The following is a 12,918-nucleotide window of genomic DNA, read 5'->3' as shown; positions in this document are numbered from 1 at the left end:
TCTTTTGTTTCATTTGATTTTTCTTTGAGAAACAATGCATCCTCTTTATTTTAAAACTATTTGGACTTTCTGTCTTGGAGTAACACTCCATGCCTAAAGCATTCAAGCTCAGGCACACTCCATATCTATAGCAATATAGCACTATAACACTCCATGCCTACCACATTATAGCATGCCTATAGCTATCACAGGCAGTAGCTATTATAGGAGAGGAGACTACTGAGGATAAATGGTGGCAGCAGATCCAGAAACCATCACATTTCACACAAGCCTGAAAGGGAGATGGTGCTAACTGTTGTGGCCAACCTCCAAGCTAACACTGTGCCAATGCACTATTTATTTATTTAACATATTTTTATACCACCCAAAAGGCAAGTCTCTAGGGGTTTCAGTTGTTCTAGGGAAGCAATTTTTGGTGATTTCCACCTGTGCCTCTTGGAAATGTTTCCCTGAGAGTCCTCCATCCCTCGAAAGACCTATTTTGGGGAGGTACAGAGGGCTGGAGAGGGAAGGGGGGATTAAAAAAATTGCGCTCCCCACTTACGTAATGGAAAAGCCAGTATAGCCAGCATAGCGTAGTGGTCAGGGGCGTAACTACAATAGGGCAAGGGGAGACAGTTGTCTGGGGGCCCACTGCCTTGGGGGGCTCCCCAGAGGCACGTCACATGACTGACTCCCCCAGCCGCGCACCCATCTGGGCTTCCTTCAGTTGTATTCATCCTCTGAAACTGATGTGAGTGTTAAGACCGGGAGCTACCAGAACAGCATGTCTTTCTCTAGTACCATTAAATGACTTTTATCGTCCACAATTTACAGAACCTTTTAAAAAATAATTTAGGATGATGTTCTATGGCACATAGGTATATATATTACTATGCTTTTTGTTACCACTATTCAGCCTCATTTAAGATTTCTTTACTTCATGAGCTGAGCTTCAGTGAGTGGGGGGCCCATTTTAAAATCTTGTCTCTGGGCCCACTCCAACCTTGCTACACCCCTGGTAGTGGTTAGAGTGTTGGACTAGGACCGGGAAGATCCAAGTTTGAATCCCCATTCATGAAACTCACTGGGTGACTCTGGGCTAGTCATGCATCTCTTAGCCTAACCTACCTCTCAGGGTTGTTGTGAGGAGAAACATAACCATATACACCACTCTGACTTCCTTGGAGGAAAAGCGGCATAAATGTAAAATAATAATAAACCATGTACACCACTCTGACTTCCTTGGAGGAAAAGCGGGATAAATGTAAATAATAATAAAACCTTGGTGCATTGGTGCAGCGCTAGTCTGGATTAGGGATGTGCACGGAACCGGTTTGGAGACTCTTTATGGGTTTCCGAACCAGTTCGAAAGGCGGCCAGATCCACTGGTTCAATGGTGGAAGGGGTGCTGCTTTAAGAGCGGGGAAGGGTGCACTTACCCCTCCCTCTGCTCTTCCTCCGCCGGCGCTCCTTTATTCCAAAATTCATTGGGGTGGCACTATACCTCCCTGCTATCCTGTTGTCCGGATACAACCGGAAGTATCCGACGCAGGGGTGCGCACACACCACGCATGCACGGTGCACCCATACCGGTGCGCACAGGCGCATCGGATACTTCCATTTGTATCTGGGCAACAGGGGCGGCAGGGAGGCACGCTGCCTCTCTGATGAACTTTGGAATAAAGGAGCGCCAGTGAGGGAAGAGCAGAGGGAGGGGTAAGTGCACCATCTCCCACTTGTAAAGTAGCACCCCTGCCACCACTGAACCGCCCTGCCTGGTTCCATGCACATCCCTAGTCTGGATGTCAGCTGATGATTCTGACAAATAGCAACTGGTTTAGCATCACTCTTTGACTAAGGCGGGGGGAGATTGAATCTGGGTCTCCATGGCTCGAGTCCAAAATGCAAGCCAACCAGAGCTGCACAAGTTTGGCCTGCCAGCTGTTGGACTAAAACTCCCATCATCCCCTGTTGATAGGCAGGGGTGATGGGAAATGTAGTCCTCCAACAGCTGTAGGGCCAGAGTTGTGCAGCCCTGCGGTACAATGCCAGTTAATTCCAGTCAACAGCATTCTTCAGATATCTAAAGGGCTGTCACACAGAAGAAGGAGCAAACCTGTTCTCTGTTGCTTCCCAATAGTGAGGGGGGCAGCACTAGAACCAATGGGTTGAAGTTACAAGGAAGCTGGTTTAGGCTAAGCATGACAAAGAACATAGTAATTCTAAGAGCTTTTTGACAGTGGAACAGGCTGACTCATGCAGTGATGGGCATTTGACAGAGATGCTGTAGCAGTTCCCTGCATGAATGAGGGGTTGGAATAGCAGGCCTCCAGCAGGGTAAAAATAAACATCACACACCAATTAAGAATAGCTAACAGAATAGTAAAGCAGCATAAGTTCCTTGATTTATCTTCCTTTAATCATTATTATGTTCCTTTATATTATTAAAGATTTAAACTTCATAATCAATAAACCGCCTTGGGGTTATCTTTTTAACGAAAGGCGGTATATAAATGCAAAAATAAAATAAATAAATAAAAATAAAATCATGTTGGCAATACACAGGATTACCCAAGCCGACCTTCTAGTTAATGCTCCTTTTGGTGACATGCATTGAGATAAGAGATGCCATTAAGCTCTTTGAGACCATATTCTTGCTTTGTACTGATGGCACTCATGAAACAAAAGTTACTCGGGTTAATTCATCCGATGATACTAACCTACTGGATCTAGTAATGGTAAATAACAGGTATCACAATTGTGTAACTTTGTGAATGGAGTGTTCTGTATTTGGTTCTGTTTTGTTAAAGTACTTTTTAATGTTATAATATTGTGGAAAATCCTCAATACACACAGAGAGGTCATTCACACAGTCAAAAACTGTGTTCTACCAAGGTTTGGGAGCTGTGTGCACTCCCAGTTTTTGGTTGTGTGGAAGCAAGGTAAGAGGAAAACCTGGGTAGAAGTGATGGTGTGAAAGCAAGGTTGAAAGGAAACCTGGGTAGCTTTTCCTCCTACCTTGCTTCCACAGGACCAAAAATTGGGAGCATACACATCTCCCAAACTTGGGTAGAACACAGTTTTTGATTGTGTGAATGACCTCACATATTCACATACCTACATCCACGGTTCCTTCCAACTCTAAAATTCTGTGATTCTAAGTTATTTGGTATGTGGCATGATCTGCCTCCCCCTGCTCCTCGGTGGTTGTTCACTGCAGCAGTTAACTGCTGTTACCCTGTTTGAGACTTTGTTTCTTCTATGAGATCTTATCAGTCCTCTCTTTATTCCAGCAGGTGATGGGTGGGAAAGCAAGAATGAGGAAGAACCCTGCAGGATGTCTTTGGAAAGGGCCAGATGTCAAGAGAGGGAAGAGCAAAGAAGAAAAACTGAGATCAGGGAAGTGGGGAGGAATAGATCCCTTGCTTCTGAATGTGCTGACTCCCATGAAATAAGGATCCAAGAAAATACTGGAGATGTATCATTTGCTTCTCAGGAGGGTGACTTCTGTGAGCCAGAAATCCAAGAAAAGGGAGACAAAGAGAAGAAAAAGAGCAAGTGTGATGTGTGTGGAAAAAGCGTTAGTAAATCCCACCTGAATGAACATAAGCGCATCCACACAGGGGAGAAGCCCTACGCGTGCTCCCAGTGTGGAAAGCGCTTCAGTCGGAGCACACACCTGACGTCGCATCAGAAAACCCACACAGAGGAGAAGCCATATAAATGCTTGCAGTGTGGGAAAAATTTCCGGCACAGGAAAAATCTTACATCGCATCAGAGTATACACATCAGGGAGAAACCGTGTAAATCCATGGAGTGCGGAGAGCATTTCAGTCCAAGCAAAAGCCTCCCTTCACATCCCCGAGTCCACTCGGAGGAGAAACCCTATAAATGCTCGGTGTGCGGAAAAAGCTTCCGAGGGAGCTCTGACCTTCGGTCACATCAGCGAATCCACACAGGGGAGAAACCGTATACGTGCTCCTTGTGTGGAAAGAGCTTCAGTCACAGCATAAGCCTTGCTTCCCATCAGATCGTGCACACGGGAGAGAAACCCTTCAAGTGCTCAGAGTGTGGCAAGAGTTTCACGCGCAACACCGGTCTCACTTTGCATCAAAGGATCCACACAGGGGAGAAACCATATACCTGTTCGCTGTGTGGAAAGAGCTTCACTCACAGCAAAAGCTATACGATCCACCAGTACGTGCACTCGGGGGAGAAACCGTATACGTGCACAGAGTGTGGGAAAAGCTTCCGAGGCAGTTCGTACCTTAGGTCACATCAAAGAATCCACACAGGGGAGAAACCATATATGTGCTCTGTGTGTGGGAAGAGCTTTCGGTGGAGCACGAACTTCAATGAACATAAAAAAATACACACAGAGGAAAACATGCATCCTAGGAATGCCTGGATTGTGGAAAGAGCAGCAGGTGGGGCGCAGATCTTCACATCCCAGGATTCATATCCGGGAGAAAGCATCTATATAGTTTAGAGATTTCTGATCACGTGAACTTGGTTACCAACAAGATAATCCACACTGGGGGAAGACCATGAGGCGGGTTCACATGTCGCAGTGAAGCTGTGGTTTAGCCAAGCTGCTGCAAGCACACAAGGCCTCAACGCATAACCTCAAGCCCCATTTCCAGTATCGGGAAGGATATGCAGACCTTGGACATGGCATGCAAAACCCACCAATGTCAAGAAGCAAGAAAGGAAACGGGGTCCACGGAATGGAAAAGCAAGAACAATGGCAAAAAACGTGTGGACAAAAGAATTAATTAATATATAAAAATAAAGAATAATATATATGTGTATTATGAGAAAATGAAAAACCAGCTATCAGCACACATGACAGCAAACAGCCACATTGGTATCAAACATGTAAACACAGATAAACAATGCTCAAATCCAGAGGAAGGGACCATACACCATATTTTCGGGCTTTAACATGCCTTGATAAATCCGTCTGTACAGCCATGGGTTTTTTACTCTTTATTTCTGGAAAATTGCCTCTGATGAAGCCTTTTGGCAAAACAGCTATTATCCCGAGGTGGCTGTCGTTTGGCCATTCTCCTGGCATTATTCGGCTCCTATCGTCCTTTGTTATCAGCCACCTCAGAGCATGTTGCCTCTTCCGTTTGAAAGTATGAATCATCAGCTGAACTTCAGGCATTTATGACATCTTCCTGAGCACATCAGTCTCTTCCTCTGGATTTGAGCATTTACCATTTGTTCTGTATGTACTCTTTACATTTTCACATTCGAAGACATTTTGGACCCCATTTGGACATCTGCACATACGGTTTTTTGTATTTTGTTCCTGCATTTTGCAATTTTATATGGCTTTATGTTTATCTATGTTTACATGTGTGATACCGATGTGGCTGTTTGCTGTCATGTGTGTTGATAGCTGGCTTTTCATTTTCTCATAATACACATATGTTATTCTTTATTTATATATATTCATTAATTCTTTTGTCCACGGGTTTTTTGCCATTGTTCTTGCTAACCCACCAATGTCAGCATATTCTATAGTGCTTGCAGTACAGAACCCATCCGTCCCTCAAATCTTGTTTCTAGATGTTGGGTTCTGAACCACAAGTAGGGCAGAATAAGCTAACAGTGGCAGGTTCAGATGTCACACGCGATGTTGGCATATCCTTCCTGACACCAGAAGTCAGGCTCATGCATGTGCTCGGGGAACTGGCGCCTTGGCTCAAACGCCAGTTCATTGTGGCATGTGAACTCATCCCCATGTACTTGATCAGCATGTGGGAGAAACCTCCATCAGTACAAAATCTCTATTACAATAGAAAGAACAAGGCAGCTTGGGAAACAGACTGCAGTCAGAGCAAAGTCTTACAAGGCTTCTGGCTAGTTTTGTGACTTGCTGTCCCCTGATTGCCTCTAGTGAATAAGTCTGGACTGCCATGACGATAGATCTTTGTGTTCAACTATTGTTGCAAAAGAAGAAATAGCTGGATGTCTGATCAGGTTCCTTGCCTTATTGGCTGACGCTTGATGTGGCAGCAAATGCCACACCACCATATTGTGTCATGCTTCCTGTTTCTTCACACCACTTTATTGTGTCATGCTCCCTATTTATCCAAGTGGTGGGATGCTATGGATGCTGCATCCTTTGGGATGAGAGCACTTCGGAGACTTCTTGCCATGTTTGTAATGTTAGCCTATTTAACCTAAAGACAATGGCTCACATTCTCTGCAGTGAAGCCCAGGCTGTAGGAGCCTTGCTTGTGCTGTGGCATCCTTGTATGTATTGCTGATACAGTTGCATCTAATGGCAGCTCTGCTCATGGGGAATAAAGATGTATATATCAGGTGGTATAGAAATACGATAAATATATAAATAAATAGGTTCCCATCCGGGTCAGCCCTATAGTTCTTGGTGCCCTAGGATAAGTTGGACACAGTTCAGTTTTGGTTCTGTCTCCTCGGAGATGGAAAGATACCTCTGAACAGCAATTGCAGAGGAGCAATAGCAGGACAGGGGGCATGCCGCCTTCTGCTGCTTGTGGGCTTCTCAGAGGCATCTGGTGGGCCACTGTGGGAAACAGGATGCTGGACTAGATAGGTCTTGGGCCTGATCCAGTAGGGCTGTTCTTATGTTCTTATGGATCTCCTAGGGCCAAAGAAGGTACAGAAAAGAGCAAGGTCTCTCCAAAAGGGGGTCTTTATTTGCCTTCTTCAGAAGACTAGAGCAGGGATTCTCAACATTGGGTCCCTGGATTGTTATTGGACTTCAACTCCCATAATCCCTAGCCAAAGGCTACTGGGCCTGGGGATTATGGGAGTTGAAGTCCAAGAACATCTGGGGACCCAACGTTGAGAAATCCCTGGACTAGAGTGTTAATAATGACTTATAATCCCTCTTTGCTTCTCAGGGGGTGTCCTGGAAATTTAAACAGGACTTTATGGGCCTTTCTAGATGGCAGTAAACTATGGGTAGTTAAAAGCTTTTGTGCAGGTTCCAAGTGCACTTTTACTCCCAGTACACAAGCAGCAAGAAGCTTCCATGCTATTTCCCCCTCTGTACACATGCTGAGCAGGGACCTTGTGTGATTTTTGCATCACCACATGCTGGCTAGCTCTTGCATTAGGTTAGGAGAAGCACCCATCTTTTTTCATTACCACTTTTGTATTGACTGCAGAAAAGGGCGGGGTCTTCACAGGATGCTAGAGCCGATCAGCAGGTGGCACTGTGAAAATCATGTGAAGTCCCTGCTTGGCGTGTGTAAAGAAGATAATTTTGCATTGAGAAGTAATGCAAAAGCTTGCTGCAGTGTGTGTCTTGGGAGTAAGATCGCACTTGGAACATGAATGACAGCTTTTAATATCTCACAGTTTGTCATCTGGATAGATCTTGTACTGGAACCTATATTTGGTGCATGGAATTTGTGTTGAGGGTGTGATAGGTGGAAGCCATAGATTTGTTTAAAGCAGGCCTGCTCAACTCTGCCCCCCACCGCTGCTGATTTTGAACTACAACTCCCATAATCCCCAGCTGCAGTGGCCAATAGCCAGAGATTATGGGAGTTGTAGGCCAACAGCTGCAGGAGGGCTGAAGTTGAGCAGCCCTGGTTTAAAGGAATCTGAGAAGAGGGTTAGAGAGTCCAAACAAATGCTAGTATGGAACAGGTTATCTTTATATTTTAAGGCTTTAAGGTTTTACCATTTCCCCCTTCCCCTTAAAACCGAATAGACTACCCCTTTGTTCACAGTGCTCAGTCCAACAGCATCTACACCTAATGTGCTTGTTGGTACAGAGCAGCAGTTTGTCATTTTCAACCCCAGAATCTATTACGGTACTTGTGTGGCTGGCCTCCCACTCTTGCCTGCTCTTCGCAGCCATTCTGTCCCTCGCTGGTCTCCTGAAGGTCTGCCAACATGCCAGCTCTTCACTTCTCCGAACCATTCCTTTTCCCTCCTCCTCTCCAACCCTTGTCAGCTGCTTCCATCCCCACATTCCACACCCTTTGGCAACTGTTGCTTAGCCCCCATTGCCTGGATGTTCTCTCTGATATCAACCACATTGGCATCTTTGAATGTTCCCATACAGCCACTTATTTGCAAGAATGTTTACTAAATAAGACTATTTCATTGTTATATTATTTAAGTGTAACATTCCTGAGATTTTATAATGCTGAACTATCATCAGTGATTCATGATCAGTGAAGCCCCCTCCCCTAATTCAGTTGCTGGGTGGGCACACTCGCGATTTTCAATTTTTAAAAAACGAGGTTGGAGGCGGAGAGCTTGAGCATCAGTCAAGCCCCATCTGGATAGGACTATTTCCCCACCTACCTCATATGGAAGCCGGGGATGGAATCTGGGTAGGGTGCACTCCTCCTACCCAGCTGGGACTTGATTGACGATCAAGCTCCCCACATCCAATCTTGTTTTTATCTAACACTTGATCCCAAACTGGGAATGCACCTAGCACCCAAATTAGGGTAGAGACTTATCCTACCCAAATGTTGATTGTGTGTGGACTGCCCTGTTACATACGCAGAAAATTGAGGTTATTTTTTAGGATTTAATGGTGAGGTCAGTGTTTAGAATTCAACAATACTTATCTTGTCTTTGGGGGAGCCTGTATGGACTTCCTAAAGGAATCCGCTCCTCCCATGAGTCTATCTACGGAGGGTCTTTTTATTCCTCTGTCATGCTGATCAGTGCTGGATGGGATTTTCAGTAGGAAGCTGCCTTTTACTGAGTCAGTCCTTTGGTCTGTTTAACTCTCTGTTCTCTACATCAGGGTTTCTTAACCTTGGGCCCCCAGATGTTGTTGGCCTACAACTCCCATCATCCCCAGACATGGCCTTTGTGGCTGAAGATGATGGGAGTTGTAGGCCAACAACATCTGAGGGCCCAAGGTTTAGAAACCCTGCTCTCCTTTGACTGACAGCAGCTCTCCAGCATTCCAGACGGGGGTCTTTCCCAACCCTACATGGGGATGCTAGGGATTGAACCTGGGACCTTCTGCATGCAAAGCGTCTGCTCTGCCACTGAGGTATGGCTACTCCCGAGGAACATATGAAACAGCTTTCGACTGAGTATGACCCTTGGTCTGTCTAACTCCGCATTGCCTACATTAACTGGTAGAAGCTCTGCAGGGTTTTGGACAAGTCGGTTTCCAAGCCCAACCTGGAGATGCAACGGATCAAACCTGGTACCTTTGGCGTGCAAAGCTGGTGCTGTTGTGTTCTCTCTCACTCTCTCCTTTATCCTACTCAGTATGGACAAACAGGACACTATTTTTCTCTCTACTCTGTTTCTTTGTGTGCTTCATTTGAGTAACTTGAGTTTTGTGTCTCTCTCAATATGTGACAACTGTCTTTCACATAATCTAGGATTTTGTAGGTTGTGTTAATAAAGCTTTTAAATGCAATTCCTACTGCCTCAATCTTCATTGGTGTCCCAAATGAAAAACTTGTGACCACATCATGGACAGGCCATTACATCTCTAAGCTTGCAGAAAGCTTAGACCTGCTTCTGCCCCAGTCTCCGGTCCCCAATGGCCACCCACTCCCCCCCCCCACCAGGCCGCTTCTCCCCCCTCCCCGCCTGCAGTTTCAGGCTGCCTTTCAAGCCAGCCTGTCCCTTCCTGCTGCTGCCTCCTTTTCCTGGCAGCCCAGCCACCTCCTCATGCCTCCGCTGCCTCCCCACTGTGGCCGGGCCTTGGTTCTCCCCCCAGCCCCAGTCTCCTCTCTCCCAGCCGGCTTCACCCTTCCTCCTCCTGCTTGGTCAAGATATACCTGAGCAAGCAACATCCATAGCCTGTGTTGACCAAACTGTGCTTACTATAAACCCACATCTCAAAAGCTGAGAGGACAATCTTCCAAGCAGTCCTAATGAATGGTTTTCTTAGATGTGTCTCTTGATTTCTCCAGGTGGCTTGACTTGCAATGAAGTCCAGTAATATTTACTGAAACAAATATGCCACCCCGCTGGAAGTTGGCAAAGGCCAGAGGGGGCTTCTGCTTTGCTCAGGCAATTGGCTGTTGGAGCAAACTCTTCTTTTCAAAAGGGGAGGGGGAAGGAAGGTCCCTACAGCTGCTTCATCTCTGGCTGGAGGTTGAGGCAAGGCTGACCTTCCCCTGGCCATGATGTTCTTCCTGGGACACAAGGATGTGCCATTTCATGGGGAGCCCTGGCACCAGAATCCCTAAGCAACTGAGTTTTTCTTCAATTAACCAACCACACAGAGATGGAAGTTTGGGGTAGTATACACATTTGATAAATAAATAATGGATTTCTCAGGGAATGTCTGTTCTTTCCAGAAAAGAAAAGGGAAGTGGACTCATTGCAGCTGCTCCTTCTCTGGCCAGTGGCTGAGCTAAGTTTATCTGCCCCTGACCCTAATGGTCTCCCTGGGAGGCAGGAGGTATCATTTCCCAGGGACCCTTAGCCCTTTGGGGGATCTGATGGTCAGAGGCGTATCTAGGGAAAATAGTGCCTAGGGCAAGCACTGAAATTGCGCCCCTGTCCAAACATCTGACAGAGCCAACCATTATTTCTTAGCTGGTTGTCAACCCCACATAGTAATTAATTTATGCAGCAGGAGGCCAGAACGTGTTACGGACAGCCCACCCCAACATATTAGAACCAGAGGTACCAGCGTCTGATTTCATTTTATATTAAGAAATGAATTAAGGCCTGGACTCAAGGTGAACTGACACCCAGGTCAACTGCTCTGTGAAGGAGGAGGCAATCCAGCATTGTATTGTGAAATGGCTACTCAAGGAAGCACAAAAGCTAGGCCTGAGCTAATCAATATGCTAAAATGTAACTCACTATCAGATAATGTCTGTGGAAGAGGCCAGAGGCTGATCTCCTCTTTCCTGTTGCAAGAAGTTTATGTTAATCTTTGTCAATGATGGCTCTGCTATGCCCAAAGGGGATTATTCAGTTGCTGTCTATAGAAATTCCACCCTAAGAAAACACCTATAGACTTTAATTCATACCTTACTAACACTTTAACACCTTTTGGAGTCAGACTAGCAAATTGGGGAAGATGCAATTTGTAGCTCTGAGATGCAGATTTGCTTTGGGCAATGTTCTCCCTCCCTTCCTAAGCACACAGTTTACAGAAGATGAGATTTAGATCTCTCTGGACTGGCCAATATCCTGAATAATTAAAAGACATTGTCCAGAAGGTAACAGCATTGTCACCCCTTTTTGGGACCCAGGAAAAGATGAGATTTGAATAGATCAAAGGAAAATACACTATAAAGAATGAGGCTACTGGACAGAGAGTTGGCAGTCTTGTGCCTACGGGCAGTCTTGTGCCTACATGCAAGACCTGCTCACAAGCAATCCCTGAGTTTGCTGCTAAGCCACGGGGCAACAAGCAGGAACCCTGTCCATGGACAGGAGCTGTCTGTGACTTCTACTGCGCAGTGAGAAGCCAAGACTTCCCCAGCCATGGTGCTCTGACTCTCAGCCATGCTCTGAGCAACTGCATGCTTGATCCAAACGCTCCTGTCTCCAGCCAGAGGCCTCGCTCCTTCAGCTGAAAGATCCTGCGCTCTCAAGTCTCTGATCCTGGTAATATGCCTCTACAAGCCTTGGATCCCTCCATCCCCTCCTTCTCCTCTACTAATTCCTGAACCATGCCAGCCCTCAGCTTTCCTTACCCCCCTCCCTTTTCCATCTGTATCTGAATTATATTAGGCTTTAGGAAGATTTAATACACACACATATGTTAGTTAGGAACACGGGTTGAACATTGGTGCTGGCTAGGATGTTCTGTTTAAATACTGTTAGTAATATTGATAGAGTGTTCTGCTTTCTGCTCAGCTTGATTGATGTTGTTATTCTTTTATACTCAATAAAGCCCATTGAATCCTTTTAGGAGTGGTTTGATCTCCTTTCTTCCTTGCGCCCAGATCCTACATGGTCACTACATAAAAGAACTTGGTCACTTGGTGACACTATGAGACAGGCCTAATTTTGTATGCTAGCTAATGAGCATATTTAGTATATAAATCAGGCCTGGACGGTAACAAACGCAAGGCAATTTTCTTTCCCATTTCAGAAATAAGTGCAACCTAGAAGCAGCCTACCCTAGCATTCCAGAAGCAGAGAAACAGAGAACAACCCACACAACACAGTCTATAGGGTTGCCACTTGTTTTTTACCAGTCCTGTGCCTGTGCCTTGAACAGCAGTCTGAGAGACACAGAAAGTTAGCAACTGAAGCCTTTCCTAGTATGAAAATGCTGGGTGTGTGTGTGTGGAAGCGTCACCTGCTTCATTACTGGGAGTTGGGCTGCTATTAAAGGTGCAGGAGAAGAGCTGATTTAAAAAGGTGGCAAGCATACAGTATCAAAAAGAGTGGGGCGTTTGCAAACAGCTGGCAGCAATCAAAAGCAAATAGCAAAGTTTAGCTCCTAGTCAAGTCACCACTTTGAGAATTCTTCAGCTTCATTCATGAAAACAAACAGCTATCATCCTGGTCTCCAGCAAGGCTCTCCCAGGCTGGGACTGCACAGCGGCCACCAGGGAATCTCGCCTGTGTCTGCACCCTGCTGCCTTTCGAGAGTGTCTAAGCGGAGCCTCCGCCCTCAGCCTGCCTGAGCCCCAACCCCCTTGCCTCCCCGGTGGGCCCCTCCCCTGCCCTCATCCTGAGCTCCCTCCCGCAGTTCCTGCCTCCCTTCTTGCAAGGCAGGGAATCTCTGCAGCCAGACAGGCTGCTGCTTCTATCAGGCAGCTTTCCCTTCCCTCCCTGCTGCTACTGCCGTCTGTGGTCTGCTCTGCATTCTGCCAGGGAGGGGGCAAGGGTGCAGTGGCACTCCCTGTGAATGAATGGTGAGTCTCGTGGAGATTGGCACAGTAGCAGAGAGTAAAGAAAGGGTTAACGTTGCTCCCATCCCTATTGGTTCTCCCCTGAAGTCTTGCGCTCCTCCTCCCCCGCTTG

At 46.2% G+C, this 12,918-nt stretch overlaps 1 protein-coding gene and 1 long non-coding RNA gene across 2 annotated transcripts in view; both read left to right on the top strand.

Annotated features, from left to right (window-relative positions):
• LOC128347593 (zinc finger protein 420-like) overlaps positions 1–4,740 on the top strand; it is a 30,741-nt gene extending 26,001 nt beyond the window's left edge. The window contains exons 5-6 of the mRNA XM_053302541.1: positions 1,298–1,301; positions 3,568–4,740. Coding sequence (XP_053158516.1) covers positions 1,298–1,301; positions 3,568–4,471 — 908 coding nt within the window. The 3' untranslated portion in view covers positions 4,472–4,740. The remainder of the gene's footprint in view (positions 1–1,297; positions 1,302–3,567) is intronic.
• Positions 4,741–4,830: 90 nt separating this feature from the next.
• On the top strand, positions 4,831–9,388 carry LOC128347615 (uncharacterized). The gene is made up of 2 exons (XR_008317617.1): positions 4,831–8,756; positions 8,874–9,388. It is a non-coding gene; the product is annotated as an uncharacterized LOC128347615 (long non-coding RNA).
• The last annotated feature ends 3,530 nt before the right edge of the window (positions 9,389–12,918 follow it).

Source organism: Hemicordylus capensis, chromosome 2, assembly GCF_027244095.1.
Source record: "Hemicordylus capensis ecotype Gifberg chromosome 2, rHemCap1.1.pri, whole genome shotgun sequence".
NCBI lineage: Eukaryota > Metazoa > Chordata > Lepidosauria > Squamata > Cordylidae > Hemicordylus > Hemicordylus capensis.
Note: the sequence above shows the minus strand (reverse complement) of the source record. Positions and strands in the feature narration are given on the sequence as shown.